This window comes from Mus caroli, unplaced genomic scaffold (genome assembly GCF_978045245.1).
Source record: "Mus caroli unplaced genomic scaffold, Mus_caroli_1 scaffold_15, whole genome shotgun sequence".
NCBI classification, from domain to species: domain Eukaryota; kingdom Metazoa; phylum Chordata; class Mammalia; order Rodentia; family Muridae; genus Mus; species Mus caroli.
In genome coordinates this window covers 65,121,913-65,148,138 of record NW_028227270.1, presented here as the reverse complement: position 1 = coordinate 65,148,138, position 26,226 = coordinate 65,121,913, and the positions used below count along the sequence as shown (strand labels likewise).

The window sequence follows — 26,226 nt, the reverse complement described above, 5'->3', positions numbered from 1 at the left end:
GTGAGATAATTCTCTTCAGAGGCTTGTGGTAGGGTTGGTTAATGTTGGTAATTGTATTTAGGTTTCCATACATGCTAGGCGGGTGCTCTACCACTGATAGATATACACATGGATATGTATATCCATCCTTATCCTTTTCTTACATTTTGAGAACAGGGTCTTGCTAAATTGCCTGGTTTGGCCTTGAATTTACTATCCTCTTTCAGCCTCCTCAGAACTATGCTATAAGACTCAGTAAGTTTTAAAGAGTTCTTCTTGTATATTCTACAAGATAGGGTTTCTCTGTGTAGCCTGGCTATCCTGGAACTACTCTCTATAGACCAGGCTGGCCTGGAACTCAGAAATCTGCCAGCCTCTGCCTTCTGAGTGTTGGGATTAAAGGCATGCTCCACTGTTGCTCAGTGATGTACATTATTTTAATAACTTTTCCTATGGTTTGAGAAAGGATCACAAGCATGAAGTCAGGCTGGCTTTAAGCCTATGGAGTAGGCAAGGATAACCTTGAATTCTTTTTTTTTTTTAAAGATTTATTTATTTATTATATGTAAGTACACTGTAGCTGTCCTCAGATACTCTAGAAGAGGGCGCCAGATCTCGTTACGGATGGTTGTGAGCCACCATGTGGTTGCTGGGATTTGAACTCTGGACCTTCGGAAGAGCAGTCGGGTGCTCTTACCCACTGAGCCTTCTCACCAGCCCCAACCTTGAATTCTTAATGTTCCTTTCTCCACCTCCTAGGTACTGAGATTATAGGCAAGTGCTACTTTGCCTGCCTACTTACAGGTGTTTTTGAGAGAGTGTGTCTAAAAAACAGCGATGGCTGTCCTAAACTTGCTGTGTAGACAGGCTTCCCTTACTCACAGATCCACCTGCTTCTGCCTTCCAAGTTCTGGGATTAAAGATGTGAGCCACTATATTGGGCTACTTACTTTTTTTGGTCCCATAGTTTCCAGGTAGTTTCTATTTTTAGAAACTTGGTTGGAGACTCAGTAAGATGATGCATACTCACAGGTCCTAGTCTACTGTGTCAGGTTTTCATGTCTGCTGCTGCTGCTGTCTGACACTAGAAAGACTTAAAGTTCTTTGCATATTTTGGGCTGGTAAGATATAGTTCAGTCAGTAAAAAGCTCTTACCTCTAAGCCTGGTAACTTCAATTCCTCGGACCCACATGGTGGAAGTTGGACTGATGCTTGGAAGTTCTCTGGCTTCTACATACACACACACACACACACACACACACACACACACACACACACGAGAGAGAGAGAGAGAGAGAGAGAGAGAGAGAGAGAGAGAGAGAGAGAGAGAGAGAGAGAGATTTATTTATGAGCCACAGTTTCTCTGTGTAGCCCTGGCTGTCTTAGAACTTACTATGTAGACCAGGCTGGACTCAAATTCACAGAGATCCTCCTGTCTCTGCCTGTTTGGGGAGTAAAAGCTTGCATTGTCATGCTCAACTTTAAATATAGCTTTAAACAACTTTTCACAACAACCTCTTCCTTCTCCTCCTCCTCTCCATCTTCCTCCTCTTTTTCCTCTTCTCCCTCCTCTTCCTCCCCCTTCTCCCCCTCCTCCTCTTCCTTCTCTTCCTCTTCCTCTCTTCCTCTTCTTCCCCTTCCTCTTCTTCCTCCTCTTCCTCTTCCTCTTCCTCCTCCTCCTCCTCCTCCAGTCTCCCAGGGTATTCTTTTTTTTTTTCCTTTTTTTTTATTAGGTATTTTCCTCATTTACATTTCCAATGCTATCCCAAAAGTCCTCCATACCCTCCCCCCCACCCCCCTACCCACCCACTCCCACTTTTTGGCCCTGGCGTTCCCCTGTACTGGGGCATATAAAGTTTGCAAGTCCAATGGGCCTCTCTTTCCAGTGATGGCCGACTAGGCCATCTTTTGATACATATGCAGCTAGAGTTAAGAGCTCCGGGGTACTGGTTAGTTCATGATGTAGTTCCACCTATAGGGTTACAGATCCCTTTAGCTCCTTGGGTACTTTCTCTAGCTCCTCCATTGGGAGCCCTGTGATCCATCCAATAGCTGACTGTGAGCATCCACTTCTGTGTTTGCTAGGCCCCAGCGTAGTCTCACAAGAGACAGCTATATCAGGGTCCTATCAGCACAATCTTGCTAGTGTATGCAATGGTGTCAGCGTTTGGAGGCTGATTATGGGATGGATCCCTGGATATGGCAGTCTCTAGATGGTCCATCCTTTTGTCTCAGCTCCAAACTTTGTAACTCCTTCCATGGGTGTTTTGTTCCCAATTCTAAGAAGGGGCAAAGTGTCCACACTTTGTTCTTTGTTCTTCTTGAATTTCATGTGTTTTGCAAATCCCAGGGTATTCTTGAACTCCATTTCTAGTAGAAGATGCCTGGCTAGCAACTTCATATTCTTGTCTGTCCTCTTCCGCAGTGCTGGAATTAGGCATGTACCACCATATCCAGTTTATGCAGGTAACAGTAGAACATAGGTCTCTCTGTACATCTAGGCAAGTACTTGATCACAGAGCTGTATTCCCCAATTCTCCAGTACAGTAAAGGAGCACTGGAAGGCTGAGCATAGTGGCAGATGCAGCCAGGGCTGCCTCGTAAGACCCCTTTCCAAAGAGGATGGTGCTGGAAGAATATATTTTGGAGGATGAACTATCTTAATAGATGAGATTAAATTAAAATTACTGGTTATATGATATCCCTTACATGCCAGGAACAGTCAGGAAGTAGCCGCTTTCTGAGTTATAAGAGTGTATTCTTCATGTCATCTCTGATTTCTTTTCATGCTGTATTGGAACTGATACAGCTCTCTGCTGTAAGTGGACATTAATGTCACACTAATTCTCATAGGCATTTTATACCCAAAGCATTATTTTATTTTATTTATTTATTTATTTATTTATTTTATTTATTTATTTTTTTTTTTTGGTTTTTCGAGACAGGGTTTCTCTGTGTAGCCCTGGCTGTCCTGGAACTCACTTTGTAGACCAGGCTGGCCTCGAACTCAGAAATCCGCCTGCCTCTGCCTCCCGAGTGCTGGGATTAAAGGCGTGCGCCACCACGCCCGGCTCTATTTTATTTTTTTAACATCTTTAAAATTTTATTTGTAGCCAGGGAGCGGTGTCACATACCTTCAGTCTCAGCACATAGAGAAGTGCAGACTGTCGGATCAGTGTAAGTTCCAGGCCGGCCAGGACCACATAATGAGACCATGTTTAAAAACCAATAAAAGGCCATTTTATACTTTTTTACAAAATGTATTAAAGACCTGTGTTCCGTGGGATATGTGTGTACTGTCAGTGTTGAGGGAGGCTGGAGCAGAAAGATGGGATATGCAGTATCCTATCTCAAAAACCAAAAGCTGAGCACACTGTAGACTCAGCTTGTAGTCCTGATATGCAGGAAGCTTAGGCAGGTGGGGTTACAGTATCAAAGTGAGAATCTGTTTCAAGGTTCCTCTCTATTAAGAAATGATTATTTTCTTGTCAGTACTAGAGTTTGGACCCAGAGCTTTGTTCTATACTCCTAACCTTACATATGTTTTTTTGTTTGCTTTTTAAAGATTTATTTATTTACTATATGTAAGTACACTGTAGTTGTCTTCAGACACCCCAGAAGAGGGCATCATGGATGGTTGTGAGCCACTATGTGGTTGCTGGGATTTGAATTCAGGACCTTCGGAAAAGCAGTCAGTGTTCTTAACCGCTGAGCCATCTCTCCAGCCCCACATATAGACCAGGCTGGCCTCGAACTCAGAAATCCGCCTGCCTCTGCCTCCCGAGTGCTGGGATTAAAGGCGTGCGCCACCACGCCTGGCCATATGTTTTTTTATAATTATTTGATATAGATAATTATTTCTATGCCATGATCTATAAAGTATTGCAGAACAATTAAAGGATAATAGAATTCAGTGCTTAAAGTGATTTTTGTTTAAAAGAGCCTAGGGCTATGTAGTTCAAGCTAACCTTAAACTAAAGATTCTTTTGCCTTAGCTTACTGAATGGATAACAGGTATATCCTATCCTAACTGGTTTAAAGTGTTTTGGAAACAGCTTTTAAGGTAAAAGTGTTACTATACAACAGGTAAAACTAAGCTTCTGATGCTAGTGTTTTGGTAGAGGTGATATTAGAGTCTTTGTTTTTTAGATAGGCAAGCCTATCTAACTCCTGCAGTCTTGGCTTCTCAAATACTAGGATTATAGGTACAAGCCTCTATACCCACCTGTAAGTGAAGTCTTTATAGGTAGGTACTGTATCAGTTTTCTTGTTATTTATGACATTATCATGGATAAACTGACAGAATTGTGAGGACAAAGGTAACTTTATAATTCTCGATAGGCTTAAAGCTGCTTTGATTTCCATAAAGCATTGTAACAATTTAGGGGCTGGAGAGATGGCTCAGTGGTTAATAGCTATTACTACTCTGGTAGAGAACTTGAATTTTATTGCTAAACTCCTGTGCTGCACACAACCACCTGTAAGCCCTGCTCTAGGAGAGCTGATGTGATGTCTTCATTTAGCCTCTGTGGGCACTTGTACATATGTTGCATACACACATGCAGGTAAATTAATTTTTTTTTTTTTTTTTTGCTATGTATACTTTTTGAGACAGGGTCTTATGTAGTCTTGACTGGCATAGAACTCATGTAGACTATGCTGGTCTCAGAAATCTCCTTACCTCTTCTTCTTGGGCACTAAGATTAAAGTTCTGTGCTACCATTAGCAGCAAAATAGATTTTAAAAAACCTATACTATGTGATACAGCAAAAAACCTATACTATGTGATACAGCAGTGTGCAATATTGAGTCTAGCCTAGCATCTGCTCAGTTTGGATAGCTCTGGATCTTACCCTTTGTTTTCTTTCTTTTCTTTTTTTTTTTTTTTTTGGTTTTTCGAGACAGGGTTTCTCTGTATAGTCCTGGCTGTCCTGGAACTCACTTTGTAGACCAGGCTGGCCTCGAACTCAGAAATCCGCCTGCCTCTGCCTCCCGAGTGCTGGGATTAAAGGCGTGCGCCACCACGCCCGGCCTACCCTTTGTTTTCTATTCCTTTTTGAAACAGTCTCTTGTGTTCCAGTGTGACTTCTCATTGGCTGTTTTATTGAGGATGGTCTTGATCTTGTGATATTCTTGCCTCTACCTCCAGAGTTCAGGGAGTGTAAGTGAGACTGGCTTAGCATGCCAGGTGTCATGCGTGCTCAGCAGGCCTGGTCACAACTCAGTCACATCTCTATCACAAATTAAAATGTCTTTCTTTGTCTTGAGACAGGGGCTTACTGTGTACTAGCTTACAATCACCCTGGTTTGTAACTTTGGTGATCTTCTGTAGTGTCTGTCTCATCTCTCCCCCTCTCCTTTTGCTCTCCCTCCTTCCCTTAGTCTTCCCTCCCTCCCCCACACTGACCCCAACACACACACACACACACACACACAGATTTGTTGCTTGTTTTTGAGATGCTTTTGTTAGTAACCCTGACCTCAATTGAGGGAATGAAGGCACGCACCACCACACCCATTAGAAAAAATTCTTTAACGTTTTTGTGGGTATTTATGGCTGCTGCAGTGCAGGTATAGAAGGCAGGGAACAACTCTGGAGCGAGTTTTCTCCTTCCTTTTTTGTAGGTTCCAGGGATTGTACTTAAGTAGTCAGGCTTAACAGTAAGGGTTTCTGTCCATTGAACCATTGTGCTAGCTTTCAAAATTAATATTTGAATAAACATGTAGTGAAAAAATTTAAAGTGTACCAGTGAAATTGCTGTACTGTACTGTGCCTGGTTAGTTAACATCTTTCCTTACTATGCCTTCTTTTCACTAACTAGCACAGGGTAGCAGCTTATGTACACGTGAAGATCCTTTGCTCACCTAATACATTACCCGTGGGCTCTAGTGTGATCTAGCCCTTTCATGTGATTTACACGATCCATGTGTTCTAGCCCTCTCGTATGATTTACATTATCCGTGTGTTCTAGCCCTTTCGGATGATTTGCTTTGCTTTCATGTTGTCCAGCCTGGCTTAGAACTTACCTCCTGTCCCAGCCTCCCAAGAGAATGTTGGAATCTTAGGCATGTACTACTGGGCCTGCTTAGATTTATAATTGAGAAAAGTAAACACATCTGTAGTAGAGAGAGTGCTTGCCTAGCATGCAGAATGTAGTGAGTTCAGTCCCTGGCATTCTGTATAAACAGGTGAAGATAGTGCACAGCATGAGTCAACTGCTCGGTGAGACAAAAGAAGGAGGGTCTCTTATGAGTTCTGTGCCAGCTAAGGCTATACTGTCTCAACAATAAATTTAACAGAAATTCAGTAGGTTAAAGACTAATTTGTTTGGGGGAAGTCATATAACCAAGGTACCATTGTCCTAAAGTTACCTGACTTTAAGTCATCAACATGTAACTTGCTTGTATATATAGATTTATTGTTTTGCTAAGTTTTGTTTGGATAATTGTTACAAGGATAGAGTTTAATTTTTCTGTAATTATTTCAAATGATGCCTAGAAAAAAAAATTGAAAACTACAATATATTAAGAAAAAAATTATGCCAGGCACTGGTGGCACATACCTTCAATCCCAGCACTCAGGAGACAAAGGTAAGTAGATCTCTGTGAATTTGAGGCCAGTCTGGTCTACAGAGTGAGTTCCAGGACAGCCATGGCTACCTAGAAACTCAAAAAACCAAAAGAATAAACATAAAATAAAAGTAAGTAAGTAGAAGAGTAGTTAATGTTATGGTTTGGCTACAACCTGGCAATGAATTAAGCTCCTGGGAAGTGCCACTTTGTATAGCATTTAAATCATTATTTATTATTATTATTTTGGTGTTTCTAGATAGGCTTTCTCTATGTATCCTTGGCTGTCCTGGAAGTCACACTGTAGATCATGCTGTCCTTGAACTCAGATTAACCTGCTGCCTCTCGAGTGCTGGGATTAAAGGCATGTGTCACCACGGCCTGCCTTAAAGTATTAACAAAGGGCAACATTTTTATAAAAATTTCATTCATGGCAAATGACTTCTGCTTGCATTTTATTACAAAGTATATTTGTAACATGAACATGACAATATTCTACCATTTCAATGACTTAAGATCAGTGTTTGAAATAAAGATTTGTTGAAGGGATTCATTATGTTATTATTTTTAGTAGTTATATATCTAGTATGCAATATACATTTATCAGAAGTGTTAAAATTGGCTTTTGTCATTTTACTTTCTCTGATAATGCAGTTAAAATCTAGAAAGACCCATTTTTATAAAAGTCTGCGATGTTTGTGAAGTGCTCATAATAACTTTGTGTTTATAGTTTTGTGATGTAAGGATGAATTTTTCTCTTCAGACAGGATTGTGCTATGCAGACTAGGCTGGCTTTTAACTTGCCATGATTTCAGCTTTTTTCTGCTCTCCTCAGTTTATGTTGGGAGACTCAGTAACTGTTGACTGTTCTTTTCTCAACATGCTTTTGAACCTGTGTCATTCCCAGGGTTTCCTCCCCAGTGTGTTAAGACTTCAGATGCTTTTTAACTGTGTTAAAGATTTCCATTTACATTGTATGCTATTTTACTTCTGACTAAAGTTGCTTTATATTTTAAAGAGCAAAGTGTAAGATGAACATTTTCATATGGGAGCTGGAAAGTGGCTCATTGAATAAGAGCCTGCTCTTCAATTCCCAACACCCACATGGAGGCTTATAGTTATTCGTTACTCTAGTTCCAGGGGATCTGATGACCTCTTTTGTACTTCATGTGCATCAGGCATGCTTATGGTACACAAATATGCATGCAAAACACCCATATACATAATACTAAAAACAATTTTTTTCACACACAGTAGTTTGTTTTTCAGACATTATCTTCTGTGTTGCTCAGGTTCACCTTATAATTTTGGTATCAAATGATCAATCCTTCTACCATCCTGAGGAGCTGAGACTTAAGAATCATATCATTTGGCTGATATATGCACATACAATTGAAAAACAAAACAGTCCAACCTTGGTAGCACTACTGTCTGTACCTTACTATATTTTATGTGGATATGTGGGCCACTATAATGTATCTACCTAAAGAGCTGCCAGTTAGGTATGGTGGTGCCTACCAACAATTCCAGCAGTTGGGTCAAACCAGGAGTTCAAAAATATCCTTGTTTACACTGAATTAGAGGTAAGACTGTGTCTCAAAATTATGGGAGAGCCAGGAAAATGCACTTCCCACCAAGCCTGATAACCTAGTCTTGGAGCCCATGAAGATTTATGTATTGGTGCTTATATACAAGCTGTGTGTCACACACACACACACACACACACACACTCACTCACACGAACAATATAAATACACAAGAGTTTCCTTATCCTTTTAACCATTTTTTTATTTTTTATTTTATTTTATTATTATTTTTTTTTTGTTAACGATTTATTTATTTATTACATGTAAGTACACTGTAGCTGTCTTCAGACACACCAGAAGAGGGAGTCAGATCTTGTTACGGATGGTTGTGATCCACCATGTGGTTGCTGGGATTTGAACTAAGGACCTTTGGAAGAGCAGTCGGGTGCTCTTACCTGCTGAGCCATCTCACCAGCCCCCCATTTTTTTATTTTATGCATATGAATGTTTACCTGATAGATATGCATACCACATGTGCGCAGAGGCCAGAAGAGGGTGTTAGATTTTCTCTGAAACTAGAATTACAGGCCAGTGTGAGCTGTCATGTGGGTGCTGGGAACTGAATCTTGGTTCTCCAGGAGAACATTAAGTGCTAGCAATTGTTGGGCCATGTTTTCAGCCCCAAATTGCTTCATTTTTATGCTTTCAGATAATTGGATGAACCACAGTCATTGTTGATAAACATTGAGTTTGCTTTTGGTATTTTGCTAACGTACCTAAGTTCTGCAATAATTAGTCTTGTGTGTATACCATCGTATGATAAACATGTATGTATCTAAGGATAACATATTCTGGGTATTACAACTTAAGACTGTAATTGTAGCCCTCAGGAAGCTGAAGCAGGAGGATTGAGAGAATTTGAAGATAGCCTGGACTTCATAGTGAGATCTTGTCTCAGAAACCAAGCCAGCAGCATATAGCAGGAGGACCTTGAGTTTGAGACTAGTCCATGTTACATATGGCGAGTTGCAGGGCACCTTGGGTTATTCATGGGAGACCTTATGTAAAAAAACTAACAAAGACAGCTGGAGAGATGGCTAAGCAGGTAAAGTGTGCACGGTTCTCTCCCCTGTGTTTCATTCTGAGCACCCATATCAGATCACTCTCTGCTCCATCATGAACTCCAGATTCATGAAGATCTAACCTCAGGCATCTATACTCATATGTGCATTCTCATTCATTCATTCTCTCTTACACACATTCACACACACTCACACTTAGACCTTGTAAAAATCTTTTAAAAAATTACTAAAATTGGCTGATTAGATGGCTGAGTGGTTTAAAAAGACGTTGCTGCTAATGAAGCCTGATTATGTGAGTTCAATCTCTGGACCCCACATGATAAAAGGATAGAACATTCATACTTGCTGATTCATGCACACATTATAAGTACACAAAATATATAAATAAGAGCAAATCTAGCAACAGTAATAACTAGCAAAAAGTATTCTTTTGTTTGTTTGTTTGTTTGTTTTTCGAGACAGGGTTTCTCTGTGTAGACCAGGCTGGCCTTGAACTCAGAAATCCGCCTGCCTCTGCCTCGCAAGTGCTGGGATTAAAGGGGTGTGCCACCATGCCCGGCTACAAAAGTACTCTTTTTAAGAGAGTTTTTAAATTTATCATTCTCCCTTCTAGACTGCAGTTTCCCCACTCTCCATCTGCTCCTCTATCCATTCAGAAAAGGGCAGTTTACAGTAAGACCAGGCACCTCTACTTGCTGGATGAGGCAACCCAGGAGGGGAGGAGGAAAGGGCTCCAAAAATCAGCAGAAGTCAGCCTCTGCTCCCACTCTTTGGAGTCCTAGAGGAAGACTAAGCCACACAGGTCCTCTTTTCCTCTCGAGACATGGTTTCTCCATGTGACACTGGCTTTCTTGGAATTCTCTTTGTAGACCAAGCCAGCCTCTCACTAGTATCCTCCTGCCTCTGCCTCTGCCTCCTGAGTGCTGGAATTAAAGGTATATGCTACCATGACCAGCAAGTACATTTTTTTTTTAAAGAAATACTACGTTTTTTTTGTTTTTGATTTTGTTTTTCCAGTGATACCAGTGATTAAACTCAGAACATTGACTATTGCCAGGTCAGAGTTACTACTATATACGCAAGCGCTTGAATTGCCCTTTAAGTTAGACCATAATAGTGTTTGGTCAACAGATGGATTTTTGAATTTGTAGTAGGTGCTAGTATTTTAAAAGTATTGTATTAAGGTTAGTAGTTAGAGTCATGCATTGGCAATGCTTAATCTTAGATTAGCTAAGATAAAATTAGAGAGGCTTCTTGGAGCTGAAGCCTAAACTAGACTGGCACTGAACTTAATGATTCTCCTGCCTCAGCCTTCTGAGTCACTAAGATGACATATGTAGCTATCATTTGTGGCTTGTATTAGTCTTTTGAACAAAATTGAAATTATTTGTGTGCACATATGTGACTTGGATGAAGATCATAGGACAAGTGCCTGTCTGCCTGCATAAGTACTGTGTACATACCTGGTGCCTGAGGAGGCCAGAAAAGGGGATTGGATACCCCCGGAGCTGTTGGCCCCCCAATGGGTGCTGGGAATTGAACTTGGATTTTTTGTAACAGTAGCAAGCGTTCTTAACCATTGAGCCATCTTTGCAGTCCCCAATTTTTTGTATCTTGAGATGGTTGACAAGTTCAAATCTGTTGTCAGTTATAAACTGTATTAGTCATTGAGGGTAAATTTGTACGTACATACATACGTATGTACGTATGTATGTATTTTTGAGCCTGTGGAGTGCTGGGATCAAGGCTTGTGTACCACCATGCCCAGTTTATGAGGCACCTCGATTGAACTTGGCTTTAGGATGACAGGCACAACATTTTACTAATGATGTTATCTCCCTGCACCCCTCCTTCCCTGTTTGATGTAGGGCCTATTTATTTGTTTTTTATTTTATCTTTATTTTAAGATAGATCCTTGCTATTAACCCAGGCTAGCATTGAAGTCCAAACAGTCCTTTTGCTTCAGCCTTTAGAGTGCTGGGTTTCCAGGGGTGAACCATTACCTGCTGAGACAAGATCTTGTTAAAGAAGATTTCCTTTTGTTTTATATGTATGAGTATTTGCCTGCATGTATGTGTGTGTACCACATGCATGCCTAGTATTCAAAAAGGCCAGAAGAGGCTGCTGAATACCCTAGAACTTTAGTTACAGATATTTGTGGTCTGCCATGTAGGTGTTAGGAACTGAATCCAGGTCCTTTGCAAATGCAGCTGAGTTATCTTCCTGCCCCCAGAATCCTTTTTTATTTTATTTTATTTTATTTTATTTTTATGTTTTGAGATAATTTCTTACCCTAGCCCAGGGTATCCTTTAACTCCTGATCCTCCTGCCTCTGCCTTCCAAGAGCTGGGATTTTAGATGTGTGCCACCATTCCTGGTTTAGGCATTGCTGGGGAGTGAACCCAGGGCTTTGACCATACTAGACAAGGATTCTACCAGCTGAGCCACAGCCTCCACCCTAGTTTTAACTCCTTAGGAGCTTTGTTCTGATACTTAGCAGACAAGAATGGGGTTTTTATTAAAGTGCTGCATGCTTGAATATGTATTGATTTCTGACAATGTTTAACCAGAAATGATAGTTGGGGAACATTTTCAAAGTTTGAATTCAAATTAGTTCTGTCTGTCTGTCTGTGTTTGAGACAGGGTTTCTCAGTGTAGACCAGGCTGTTCTGGAACTCAGAAATCTGCCTGCCTCTGCCTCCTGAGTGCTGGGATTAAAGGTGCCTGCCAGCACACTTAGCCTTCAACTTAATTAAAAAGACAAACAAACAAACATTATGTCTGCGCATTGAATGTGCGTTTGTGCTTACAGAGGCCAGAAAAAAGGGTACTAGATACCCCGTGACAGGAGTTACAGATGATTGTGGGCTACTGGGTAGGTGTTGGGAATCAAACCTGGGTCCTTAGGAAGAGTAGTAGTGCTCTTAACTGCTGAGCCGTTTCTCCAGTCTTTACATTTTAAAAATTAACTTAGTGTGGGAATGTGCTTACGTCATTGTGCTCATATTTAGATGGGAGGACAACTTGTGAGAATTAGTTTTCTTATTTCACCTGGTGCATTCTGGCATCAGAGTGCATTTGTCGAACTTCTCAGCTCTACCCGCTCGCTTGACCATCTTGCTGCTGGTCTTTGACTTTTTTTTTTTTTTTTTTTTTTTTTTTTGAGAAAGAGAAATTATTTCTCAACTGTATTTATAGCTCAAGGCCTAGACTGGCCTGGTAAATGTTAAATACATGAATGAAAGTAATATTTGATTTACCTTAGTTAGGTTCATAGAATTCCCTCAGAAACAAATGGCCTCGGGATATAGCTCTGTTGGTAGAGTACTTGCCTGCTTAGCCCCAAGCCCTGGGTTTTGTCCCCAGCCCTGCATAAACATGTGGGATGATGATGACACACACCTAGTCGCAGCACTTGATTATGGAGGATCGTGAGGTGAGGGTCATCCGTGGCTGTGTGGTAAGTTTGAATTCAAAGTTAGCTTATGCTGTTGAGATCTCAGCCAGCCACCACTAGAGTGAGTACAAAGAACACATTCTTGTTGTGAAGCGTGTCCTCTCCTTGCCTTCTTTCTGCAGAGGCAGAGAAGATGTACAACAGCCCTAAAACATCTCGAGAGGCCTGGGGGAGGTCAGTCAGTAAGACTTGAAGTGGTCAAGTTGACTACTTAGGAATTTTATTTTTGACTTGAAGTTAAATATTAGTTATTTGGGTCACGAGGTTTTTGTGAATTTCAAGAGTGTCATCACTTTATTTATTATCCCAGGCTAAAGATTATCTAGCATTGCCAGTCCTCAGAGCACATTCCTGATATTTGGTGCTGGGGATAAAACCCAGGGCCCTGTATGAATTAGGCATATGCTCATTATTGAGCTACATACCTGACCCGTCCGTCCCCTGCAAGTCTTAATTTGTAGTCCCGATAGCTTCAAACTCCTTGTGTAGTCTAGTTTGGTCTCCAACTTGTGTTCTTGCCTATGCCTTCTATGTGTTGGGATTACAAATACGAACCACTGGCTTTTAGACCATGCTTTCTTTTTTTTTTTTTTTTTTTGGTTTTTCGAGACAGGGTTTCCCTGTGTAGCCCTGGCTGTCCTGGAACTCACTCTGTAGACCAGGCTGGCCTCGAACTCAGAGATCCGCCTGCCTCTGCCTCCCGAGTGCTGGGATTAAAGGCGTGCGCCACCACGCCCGGCTTAGACCATGCTTTCTTTAAATTTTTTTATTACATTTCTTTGAGTGTGGCAAGTGAGGGAACACCTGTGCCATGGCGCACATGGAGGTTAGAGAATCATGTGATCAAACTCAGGTCATCCCGCTTGTTGGCAAACAGCTTTATTCACTGTGCCTTGTGTATGTGTGTGCATGCCCCTCTGTCTGTCTGTCTGTCTCTCTCACACACACACATACACAGACACACACACACTCCCTTTTAAAAAAAGATTTAATTTTTTTATTATTTTAATTATTTATGTATATTGTGTAGGTATGTGTATATGTGTGTTAGGTGTCCCAGGAGGCCATTCAAGAGCTCCTTGGATCCTCTGGATGTTAAACTCATGTAGTCTACTCTAACTTCAAACTTATCTCAGCCTCCTAAATGCTAGGATTATAGATTGTACCACTCTGCCCTGCTCTCCTTAAATAGATTTTTTTAGCAGATGTAGACCCTAAATCTACATATACTAACTGTATTCCATTGCATTCACAAATTACATTTTATATTTTCATTCTTCAGTTAGTGGTCATCTGACTGTTTATACTTTTTTGACTGTGGTAAATTATTTTATGAACATTTATATACATTTGTCTGTGTGTGTTTCTGTGTTTCCCTAGTGTTAATGGCAGGCAAGTATTCTACCACTAGACCTTGTACTCAGAAATTTGCCTACTTCTGCCTCCTGGATGCTGGGCTTAAAGGTCTGTGCCACCACCACCTGCACTGAAGAAATCTTTAAATCTTTCAGAAAGAAAACCATTATTATTATTTTTTTTAATTTATTTTATATATGTTAGTACACTGGTACTGTCTTCAGACACACCAGAAGAGGGCATAGGATCTCATTACAAATGGTTGTGAGCTACCGTATGGTTGCTGGGAATTGAACTCAGCACCTCTGGAAGAGCAGTCAGTGCTGTTATCCTCTGAGCCATCTCTCCAGACTGGATCTTTTGGTCTCTTCACAGGGTTTATTAAAGTTACCATCCTGCTTTGCTCCACCAGTGCCTGTTGTTTGGCTAGTCATAGCTCAGCATATTTATTTTTTGGCAATGTGTCTGATAATACCATGTAATCCATTTGTAATAGGTATATGAATAGAAGGCAGAACCAACTCCATCTCCTCATTTAGGGTTAAATTCTCATAAGTAGTATCTCAGGTTTTATTGTTATCGAATGATAAATGTAGTCATTAATAATTTGAACTTCAGTTTTCCTATCCAGCTTTGGATCCATGGACTAAACTGATACTGTTCCTGTGTGTGTTGTGTATGTGTGTATATAGGGGCACTTGTGCTTGGAGGCCAAAAGTGTCAGGTATCTGTAATAAGTATAAAGTATGCCTTATGGAAATGCAGGGAAGATCATTGTGCTTGATAAATTGGAAATACCAAGTAAATAAGGATTGAATAATATTTATTAATGATTGCAAATAAACAAGTACATTTAGGACTTAAATAATATCAACGATTGGCAAATTTTTCTTTTGGGGGCGGGGAATTTCAGACAGGGTTTCTCTGTCTCTTTAGCCCTGGCTGTTATAGAATTCAATTTATTGATCAGGCTGGCCTCAGATTCATAAAGATCTGCCTGCCTTTGCCTATTGAGTATTAAAGTTGGGTGCCACCATCACCTGGTCACAAGTTACAGATTACATTAGAAATATAGGTACCTGAGTTGGCAAATGCAATGTTAGTATCAATTAGATTTTGGCAAATAAAAGATTTATTTTTCTTTTCAGGCATTTGTTTTTTGAGACAGTCTCATGTAGCTCAGATTGGCTTGGAACTAAACAATGTAGTAGCTGATGCTGTCCCTGAACTCTGAGTCTCTGCCACCATACAGGGCTTCATTCAGGCTCTAAAAGTTCATATAGTTAACAAACTTTGAGAGACTTTCTGAATTGATTGGAAAATAGCTTCCCTTTTTTAAAGGAAAGTTCTATATTTTCTATTTAATACCTTAGTGACTTTGAAAATGAAAACTGGGGCTGGTGAGATGGCTCAGTGGGTAAGAGCACCCGACTGTTCTTCCGAAGGTCCGGAGTTCAAATCCCAGCAACCACATGGTGGCTCACAACCATCCGTAACGAGATCTGACTCCCTCTTCTGAAGTGTCTGAAGACAGCTACAGTGTACTTACATATAATAAATAAATAAATCTTAAAAGAAAAAAGAAAGCACTCGGGAGGCGGAGGCAGGTGGATTTCTGAGTTCGAGGCCAGCCTGGTCTACAAAGTGAGTGCCAGGACAGCCAGGGCTATACAGAGAAACCCTGTCTCAAAAACCTAAAAAAAAAAAAAAAAAAAAAGGAAAAGAAAATGAAAACTGTAGTATTTTCAGGTGAACTTAACTTACAAACATGAGTATTTTGAAGCATCATAAGTCATTCTATTTCACATGCTTTATGTGAAAGCCTTTTGTTTAAGTGTATGTGGGTCTTTTGCCTATATGCCTGTCTGTGTACTAGTGTGTTTGGTGGCAGTAGGGTTCAGAAGAGGGCTTTGAATCCTCTGGAACTAGAATTACAGATGGTTGTGGCCACTGTGTGTGTGTGTGTGTGTGTTGGCAGTGAAACCACAGTCCTCTGGCAGAGTATATATGTTCTAATTGATCTTTCTCCCCAGCCCCAAGTGAAAGCAGTCTTTAGATTGAAAGATGCTTTTAAATAAGGGCATTATTCATTATTTATCATTTACTTGGATTATTTCAATGAATCATTCCTTTTATTTTTTATGACCACTTGAGTGCCAAGTATTCGTTTAAGTCATTTAGGAAGGAACTCTGTAAGCACCTTTGAAGACATGGTCCTTAGGGTGAAATGGTCCTTGGATTAACCTGAGAGATTGTTCTTAGTCCTCGCACTCCACAGAGTTTGGCCTCTGCAAAATACCTTAGTATATTTGCACCTTTTTTTGTATATACAGGATTGAAGGCTCAGGCCTGTGAAACACAAGTTTTTTTCCTCTGAAAGCAGGAATTTGTGCTATTTAGAGACATGGACCTCAGAGCTGAATGCAGACAGATGCCATATCAGTCAGGCATATTATTTTTGGAGAAAAGATTCAGGCTGAGTTGAACAATTCCTAAGAGCTTCATTTATATTTATATTCTATTTGAATGTTGTTCAGAGTTGTACTGTGTAATATTTTGTATATCTTCTTTGTTCATTATGGGAAAAATTTATGTAGTATGAGTAGAGTATGACCTGTACTTCTAGAATTTGATTTTGTTCTGTTTGGGGCAGAGTCTCACTATATAGTCCTGGCTATCTGGAGCTCACTGTGTAGACCAGGCTGGCATTGAACTAGTGATGTATTCTTGCCTCTTCCTCCCATGTACTAAAAAGTTAAAGGCTTGTACCATCATATCTTATGTAATTGTAGGATTTTGTTTTCATAATCACCATTTATGATTATAAAACAAATTGAAAATTATTCTAAAAGGCTATGCTATGAACAGTTGAAGCAGGGTAATTTGTGCTGGGCTGTCTTTTTTTTTTTTTTTTTTTTTTTTAAACATTAAAAGCATGTATTGTTGCACTGGAGAGATGGCTCAGAGGTTAAGAGCACTGGCTGCTTTTCCAGAGGTCCTGGGTTCAATTCCCAGCAACCACATGGTGGCTTATAACCATCTATGGTAAGATCTGGTGCCATCTTTTGGGCTGCAGGCATATATGCAGGCAGAATGCTGTATACATAATAAATAACGAAATAAATCTTAAAAATACTTAATTGTGGTTGTGAGTGGGTACTGTGTTAATGTGGAGGCAGAGGGTAACATGGGAGTTTGTTTTCTGCACAGTGAGTCTCAGGTTGTTAGGTTGGTGGCAGGTGCTTTTACCCACTGAGCCATCCTGCTGGGTTTTCATTTTGTATTTCTAGGCATTGCTTTTCAGAATTCTAATTGGAGGATAATGCTCCGAGGTTTTTTTTTCTTACTGTTCCCCCATGTTTTGTCTGTCTAAGTGTCAACCGAAGAAAAAGTCTACACCACTGAAATATGAAGTTGGAGATCTTATTTGGGCAAAATTCAAGAGACGCCCTTGGTGGCCCTGCAGGATCTGTTCTGATCCATTGATTAATACGCACTCAAAAATGAAAGGTAATAACTTACAGTTGATTATTTATTGTAAAATACAATGTGTGGAATCATGAGCTTTTTAGGAGCTGTTTTTAGTGTGAATCAGAAGTTTGGTACTTAGCAGTAATACATTGTTTTCTTGGAAATTTTTAGGATTAACACCTTTCATTTTTTTAGTTGAAGTTTGTCTTACTCTGAGATTGAAAAGTAGTTAGATCAGGCTGTTAGTACTTGCCTGCAATTTCATGGTTGGAAAGATGGAGTCAGGAGAATCATGGATATGAGGACAGCTACATAGTGAGATTATGTTTAAAATTTTTTAAAAGATTTATTTATTTATGTATATGAGTACACTGTAGCTGTACAGATGATTGCAAGCCATCATGTGGTTGCTGGGAATTGAACTCCCTCTGGCCCCACTCACTCTAGCCCAAAGATTTATTATTATACATAAGTACACTGTAGCTGTCTTCAGACATACCAGAAGAGGACATCAGATCTCATTATGGATGGTTGTGAGCTACCATGTGGTTGCTGGGCTTTGAACTCAGGACCTTCAGGAAAGCAGTTAAGTGTTCTTATCCGCTGAGCCATCTCTCCAGCCCATTTTAAACTTCAAGACCTCAGGATGGTGAAGGTGCACACCTTTGAGACCCAGCACTTGGGGGACAGAGGCTGGTGAATCTCTGTTCCTGGCCAGCTTGGTCTACAGAGTGAGTTCCAGGACAGCCATGACTGTTACGCAAAGAAACACTGTCTCAAAAAACAACACAAGGGCTGGAGAGATGGCTCAGTGGTTAAGAGCACCGACTGCTCTCTGAAGGTCCAGAGTTCAAATCCCAGCAACAACATGTTGACTCCATCCATAACAAGATCTGACCCCCTCTTCTGGAGTGTCTGGAGACAGCTACAGTGTACTTACATATAATAAATAAATAAAATCTTTTAAAAAAAAACCATAAAATAAAAATCTCAGTTATTTTGTATGTACACAATGGAAAATAAAAATGGAAATTTAATTCTACAAATTAATGTATGTCCCAGTCTCCCTGTCACACACCTCTGACCCCCATATTTTTATAAATGAGGTTTTATTTTTGTCAGGCTGGCCTTGAACTGTCTGGCAATATGATCTTCCTCCATCTCCCATGTGCTGGGATATCAAGTGTGTGCCACTCACTTTATGTGGTGCTATCATCTCGCCCGGGACTTTGTGCATTGTATGTAGGCACTTTACAAACTGAGGTTCATCTATTGACCTTAGACTATTTACTTAAGAATTTACATTGTTGGGGCTGGAGAGGTTGCTCAGTAGTTAAGAGTACTGCCTGCCCTTACAGAGATCCTTAGTTCAATTCCCAGCAACCATATGGTGGCTCACAACCGTTTATAATAGAATCTGATTCCCTCTTCAGGGTGTGGGAAAAGTGATCATTCATACATAAAAAATAAATAAGTATTTTTACAAAAGAAAAGAAAATATAATTTACATTGTCTTTAGCCAGAGAAATGGCTCAAAGTGTTTGAAGTATAAGCCTGAAGACCTGAGTTGCTTCGTCGGGCTTCCTATGGTGGAGAGAACTACCACAAGTTGCTGTCTGCCCTCCACATGTATGCTATAGTATGTATGCATATAAATAACAATGTTACAAAAATTGGGAAAAAAGTTTACATTGTCCAGAATCAGTTTTCTGTGTATTTATCTATTTTAGCCATGAAATGTTTGATAATTTAAAGGCTAAAATAACTCATTCTGAAATATTGCTGACTGAGACCGTGCATACTTCGTATACCAGTACTTAGGGCAGAGGTTCTCAGCCTTCCTAATGCTGCGACCTTTAATACAGTTGCTCATCTTGTGGTGACCCCAACCATAACATCATTTTTGTTGTTCTCTCATAACTGCAATTTGCTATTATTACAAATTGCAATATCAGTATTTTCTAATGGTCTTAGGTGATTTTTGTAAAAGCATCATTTGACTCCTAAAGGGATTGTGACCCACAAGTTGAGAACCTCTGACTTTGGGATTTGGAAGCTGGAGGATCAACGATTTCTAGGTTATCCTTGGCTAGACAGTGAGTTTGAGGCCAATATGGCGTAGGTGAAACTTTCTCAATTAGAAAGAATGACAAAAATCTTGATTTGGAACATTTTTCGTTGATTATTGTTTGTTTTTCTTACTTAGCTTGTTACATTTGATTCTAGGATACTTTGAAAAATAAGGTCTAAAACTTGATGTACTTATTTTTTTTAAAAAAACTAATCTCTCTTTTCTTTTTTTGGTTTTCCAAGACAGGGTTTCTCTGTATAGCCCTGGCTGTGCTGGAACTCACTCTGTAGACCAGGCTGGCCTAGAACTCAGAAATCCGCCTGCCTCTGCCTCCCAAGTGCTGGGATTAAAGGCGTGCGCCAGCACACCTGGCCTTTGAAAAGTTTTATACCAGCAGAAAATTTAAGGATGAAATAAACTATATACATTTAGATATAGAAATTGCAGATTTGTGGCAATTCTTAATTGATTTGAATATAAAAATTAGTGTAGTATAGTGCAGTATATAACAATGCAGTGATTTCCCCTTTAGGTTAAGTATTTCAAATGATGTTAGAAAATACACATTTTGGGGATGGAGAGATGACTCAGCCGTTAAGAGCATTGACTGCTCTGCTCTTCCAAAGGTCCTGAGTTCAATTTTCTTAAACCACATGGTGACTCACAACCATCTGCAATGTGATCTGACACCTTCTCATGTGTCTGAAAACAGCTACAGTGTACTCATACATAAATCTTCAAAAAAAAAGAAACCAAAAAACCACAAATTTTGGGGCCTGGGAGTGGCTCAGTCAGTGAGTACTCTCCTTTCTAAGCATGAGGACCTTTCAGTTCTCAGCACTCAGAAGGTGTTACTGGGTTCCATAACCCCACTGGGGGGTGGGACGACGACGACCCGTGGCTTTGTGAAACAAGTGCTGGGAACTGAACTTTGGTCCCCTGCAGGCAATGTGTGCTCTTATATCTGAGCCATCTCTTCCTGTTTTTAAGACAGTTTTCTGTAGCCAAGGCTAACTTCAAAATTATTGTGCAGTTTAGGATGGCCTTGAACTCTGGATTCACCTGCTTCCATTAACCTTGGCTTAGGTGCATTCTTTTTTTAAGGTTTTTTTTTTCTTTGAACCTCTTGAAACAGGTTCTCACTATATATAGCCCTGGCTAGCCTGAAACTCTTCTATAGATCAGGCTGGACTTAAATTTATAGAGATCGGCTTCTCTCCCAAGTACTGGGATTAAAGACACATATGAATCTCTGTTTTATTTTTAGATAAGGCCTCTTGATATAGCCTAGGCTGGCCTAGAACTCAATTTATAGTCCACAGACTTGTGGAATCAGAGCAATTGGCTCCTCAGAGCTAGAGTTATAAGCAGTTGTGAGCCACTAGACTTGGGCATGGGGAGCTGAATTCGTCCTCTGTAAGACCTGTACATGTTTTTAAATGTTGAGTTATCTTTAGCCCCTTAAAAAATACTTTGACAGGGGCAGTGGTGGCTCACCCCTTTAATTCCAGCACTTGGGAGGCAGAGGCAGGTGGATTTCCTGAGTTCGAGGCCAGCCTGGTCTACAGAGTGAGTTCCAGGACAGCCAGGGCTATACAGAGAAACCCTGTCTCGAAAAAAAAAAACCCAAACTTTGACATATTTGTATGTTTGTTTGAGGGTGCTCAAGAGGGCAAAAGGTGTTGGATCTCCTAAAGGGGCAGTTAGCGCTAATTGTGAGCTGCCTGATTTGGGTGCTAGGGACTGAACTTGGGTCCTCTGAAACACAAGGAATTGCTCTTAACAGCTGAGCCATCTCTCCAGCTACTCAACATGGATTTGAATACATATCTGCTTTTGGCCTCTTACATACTCAGCAAATGCTGTAACAGCTCTCCTCTCATCATGTGTTTGCTGGAGACCAGACTCAAATTGAACTCAGGTTGTCAGGTTTGGTGCCAAGTGTCCTTCGCCTGCTGAACTATGGCTGCTTGGCTGCTATAGGAGGATTGCTTATTCTCTTGATGTCAAGTACTCATCCTTCCTTCTGAAGAAATGACTCTTTTTCATTCTTATCCAGTTGCCAATAGGAGGCCATATCGTGAATACTACGTGGAGGCTTTTGGAGACCCTTCTGAAAAAGCCTGGGTGGCTGGAAAAGCAATCGTCATGTTTGAAGGCAGACATCAATTTGAAGAACTACCTGTCCTTAGGAGAAGAGGGAAACAGAAAGAAAAAGGATATAGGCATAAGGTAAAGACAATGTATAAACAAAAGAATACAGCGCTAATAGATTTGAAATATATATTACGTTTAGTTAACAGGATATTTGAAAAAATAATAGTTAGAACATAGCATATTTTGTTGGGATTAGCTCTCCCTAGTTTTCATACATCTTTACACTGATTATTTTGAGAAGTGATTCTACCTACCTCTGACTCCGCAGAGAGAAGTAATGGACACTATTATGGAGTGACCAGTCCTTGGTTGTCTTTTTTTTTTTTTTTTTTTAAAGATTTATTTATTTATTTATTTATTTATGCAGACACTCCAGAAGAGGGCGCCAGATCTTGTTACGGATGGTTGTGAGCCACCATGTGGTTGCTGGGATTTGAACTCTGGACCTTTGGAAGAGCAGTCGGGTGCTCTTACCCACTGAGCCATCTCTCCAGCCCTTTTGTTTTTTTGAGATAGAGTTTCTCTGTATGGCCATGGCTATCCTGGAACTCACTCTATAGACTAGGCTAGCCTCAGACTAATCAAGTGCTGAGCCTCTCAAGTGCTGAGATTAAAGGCCTGCACCACCACTGCCTGGGTTCTTTTGTTATCTTTTTGTTTTTTAAGATTTATTTGTTTATTTTATGTATATGAGTACACTGTAGCTGTCTTAAGACACACCAGAAGAGGGCATCGGATCCCATTACAGATAAGGTTGTGAGCCATCATGTGGTTGCTGGGGATTGAACTCAGGACCTCTGGAAGAGCAGTCAGTGCTCTTAACCACTGAGCCATCTCTCCAGCCCCCTTTGGTAACCTTTTATGTAAGAAGAAAACAATCGATAGAATGAGGGTTATGGATTTAATTCACTGGAAGAGTTCTTGCCTACTAAGCATAAATCTCTTTTTTTTTTTTTTTTTTGGTTTTTTCGAGACAGGGTTTCTATGTGTAGCCCTGGCTGTCCTGGAACTCACTCTGTAGACCAGGCTGGCCTTGAACTCAGAAAGTCACCTGCCTCTGCCTCCCAAATCTCTTGTTTTAATCCCTAAGGTTGAACAGGAAAATAAAAAGAATAAAAAAGATATATTGTACTTACCTTGTTGGCTTGTTTGTGTGCTTTTAGACAGGGTCTTGTTCTGCATGTTAGACTGTTCTTGAACTCAGGCTTCCCTGTCTCATACTTGCCAGTACTTGAGTTATAGAAATGTCTCTGTAACGTCCGACTTTAATAAGATGTTTTAGTAGTTTTATTCCTTTTGTTTTCTGCCAGTTTTTAGTTTTGTAGTTTCATACCTGGTTATATTTTAATCATGAACATTTCTCTCTGTGTGAATGGGTTTTGCTTCCTTTGTTTTGCCTTTAGTCAGGGTCTCGCTGTTGAAAAGGCAGGCCTCAGACTCACAGCCCTCTGCCCGCAGTCTTGAGGAATGCGGAGGATGTAGGTGGGTGACACCACACATCTGTTTAGGTTATGAAACATAGCATGTTATGAGTCATTTGTTTAGGTTTATGAACATTTGTTGCTTTTTAATTTTTTCTTTTGTTTGTTTTTGAGGTAGGGTCTCTGTGGCTAAGGTTGCTAAGTCAATATGTAGACCAAGTTGGCTTTTGAACTCAGAGATCTACTTGCCTCTGTCTTGGAGTGCTGGGATTAATAGAATCTGCCATTAATCCTAACTGAAGCCGGGTATGGTGGCGCAGGCCTTTGATCCCAGCACTCGGGAGGCAGAGGCAGGCGGATTTCTGAGTTCGAGGCCAGCCTGGTCTACAAAGTGAGTGCCAGGACAGCCAGGTCTACACAGAGAAACCCTGTCTCGAAAAACCAAAAAAAAAAAAAAAAAAAAAAAATCCTAACTGAACTCAGAGATCCACCTGCCTCTGCCTCCCAAGTGCTGGGATTAAAGGAGTGCACCACCATGCCCAGCTGGAATTCAACACTTGTATCTTTTGCTTGGTGACTTGTTATAGTTTGCTGAGAAAAAAAGTTCAATTTCTTTTGTTTAAAAATTGTGAGTGCACATTCGCATATTTGAGACAGCATCTTGCTATGTAGCCTAGTCTACCCTTGCTGTTTTGTTAAAATACAAGTAACAAACTTGTCATTCGTTGTCTTTTTTTTTTTTCTTCTTCTCTGTGTGTGTGTCTCTGGTATCAGTCCATCCATGCCCCCACCCCTGTTGGGCATTGAATTCAGGGCCTCAGGCATGTCAGGAAAGTACCTGTTGATGAGCTACATTATCAGACTGTGCTCTTCTAGTTTTGTCAAGCTGAAACTCCTCCACCCCTAAACCATAATTCTTTATTTCCCTTTTCCTACTAGTTCTTGTAATTGTCATTCTCTCTCTCTTTTTTTTTTTTTAAAGAGTTGCCTTGGTTATGGTATTTCTTTTTTTTTTTTTATTTATTATATGTAAGTACACTGTAGCTGTCTTCAGACACTCCAGAAGAGGGCGCCAGATCTCGTTACGAATGGTTGTGAGCTACCATGTGGTTGCTGGGATTTGAACTCTGGACCTTCGGAAGAGCAGTCGGGTGCTCTTACCCACTGAGCCATCTCACCAGCCCAATTGTCATTCTCTATCCCTGTATTCTCACAGTATGTCACAATCGGTTGGTTAGTTTGATAGGCTTTTGCTGATTTGCCCCAACTAACTGTCAATTCCTGGACTCCTCAGCCTCCTGAGTAACTGGGACTATAAGAACACAACACTGTCTTATTTAGATTTTTTTGTTGCTGTGTCAAAACATTGTGACCAAAAAGCAAATTGGGGAGGAAAGAAAGTTTATTCGGCTGACACTTCTACAGCACTGTTTGTCATTGAATAAAGTGAGGACAGGAACTCAAATAGGGTAGGAACTGATGAAGAGTCAAATCGGGAGCAGGGGAGGGAAGACTGGGGTTGGGGGAAGTGCACAGTTGCCTGCTTCCTTATAGAATCCAGGACTACCAGCCCAAGGATGGTACCATTCCCAGTGAGCTGAGCCCAACCCTACTGATAAGTAATTGAGACAATGTCTTACAGTTGCATCTCATGGAGACAATTCCTCAGCTAAGGCTCCTTTCTTTCTGATGACTATACCTGTCAAGTTGACAGAGATAACCAGCCAGTACAGTTGATTTGTTGTCAACTTGACACATAAACACATCATTATTAAGCCACAACCCTTCCTTTCTTATTCATCCCTAAGATCTCACATTAAAATCATAACAAATAACAAACAAAGAGACCAAATACTTTCTTACTTCAGGAGTGAAAAATTAGGGCACAGTCAGTCAAATCAAAGCAAAAACTAAACTCCAACCGTCCAGTATCTGTGATCCACTCACAATCTTCTGGACTCCTCCAAAGGGCTTAAGGTCAGTTCTCTGGCTTTGCCTTCTATAGTACACTCAAGCTTGACTTCTAGACTCCAGCTGGCTCCTCCACTCCACTGCTGCTGCTATTCTTGGTGGTCATCGCATGGTACTGGCATCTGCAGAATCCTGGGGTCTTCTGCAACTGTGCTGCACTTTCACCAATAGCCTCATTGAGGCTCTTTTCATGGTGCCAAACTTCAACTACTTTGCATGACCCACTCGGTCTCTGGGCCTTCAACTGCCACTAAGACTGCAACTTCACTAGGGCTGCTCTTCACGAACTCTTTTTTTTTTTTTTTTTTGGTTTTTCGAGACAGGGTTTCTCTGTATAGCTCTGGCTGTCCTGGAACTCACTTTGTAGACCAGGCTGGCCTCGAACTCAGAAATCCGCCTGCCTCTGCCTCCCGAGTGCTGGGATCAAAGGCGTGCGCCACCACGCCCGGCTTTTCACGAACTCTTTATGCCTTCCAAAACCACTACCACTTGGGTGACTCTTGCATATTACAGTCTGTCTGCCAGCATGAGGAAGAACCTTGGCTGCCTCTGTGGTCTCAGGAAACACTTCCCAGATTTTACCTCAGTGATGCTGAAGTAAAAGATGACTTATTCCGGGGCTGGTGAGATGGCTCAGTGGGTAAGAGCACCCGACTGCTCTTTCGAAGGTCCAGAGTTCAAATCCCAGCAACCACATGGTGGCTCACAACCATCCGTAACAAGATCTGGCGCCCTCTTCTGGAGTGTCTGAAGACAGCTACAGTGTACTTACATATAATAAATAAATCTTTAAAAAAAAAAAAAAAAAAAAAAAAGATGACTTATTCCTTAGCTCCACCTAACCAGCATCAGTTGTCCCAGTACATCAAAGTTTCTCTTCAGTAGTGCTGGTGTCGTGTTAATCGTGGCTGGCTCTGCAGCCCCAGCTGACCAGAGTGACAGATTTAATTTTAAATCGTAGACAGCCCTGACAGTATTTAAATTTGTCTGAAGCTTCACAAGCCAGGCCTTCCATCTTCTGTACTGCTCTCAACATTCTTATCTCCCAAGGTACTACGGGACATCCCACTCAGCTCTTAATACTCCGTGGCTTTTCTAGCCCAAAAGTTCCAAGTTCTTTCTACAACCCTCCCAGAATTCAGTCAGATCTGTTAAAAACAATACC

General features: G+C 40.7%; 1 protein-coding gene across 9 annotated transcripts in view; it reads left to right on the top strand.

The window, feature by feature from the left end:
- The window catches only part of Nsd1 (nuclear receptor binding SET domain protein 1), a 110,277-nt gene that overhangs the window by 9,683 nt on the left and 74,368 nt on the right, over positions 1–26,226 (top strand). For all 9 annotated transcript variants that reach the window (XM_085831053.1, XM_021180996.3, XM_029468506.2 and 6 more), the window contains 2 exons: positions 17,345–17,480; positions 21,572–21,744. In XM_085831053.1, the coding sequence (XP_085687179.1) occupies positions 17,345–17,480; positions 21,572–21,744 (309 nt within the window). The remainder of the gene's footprint in view (positions 1–17,344; positions 17,481–21,571; positions 21,745–26,226) is intronic.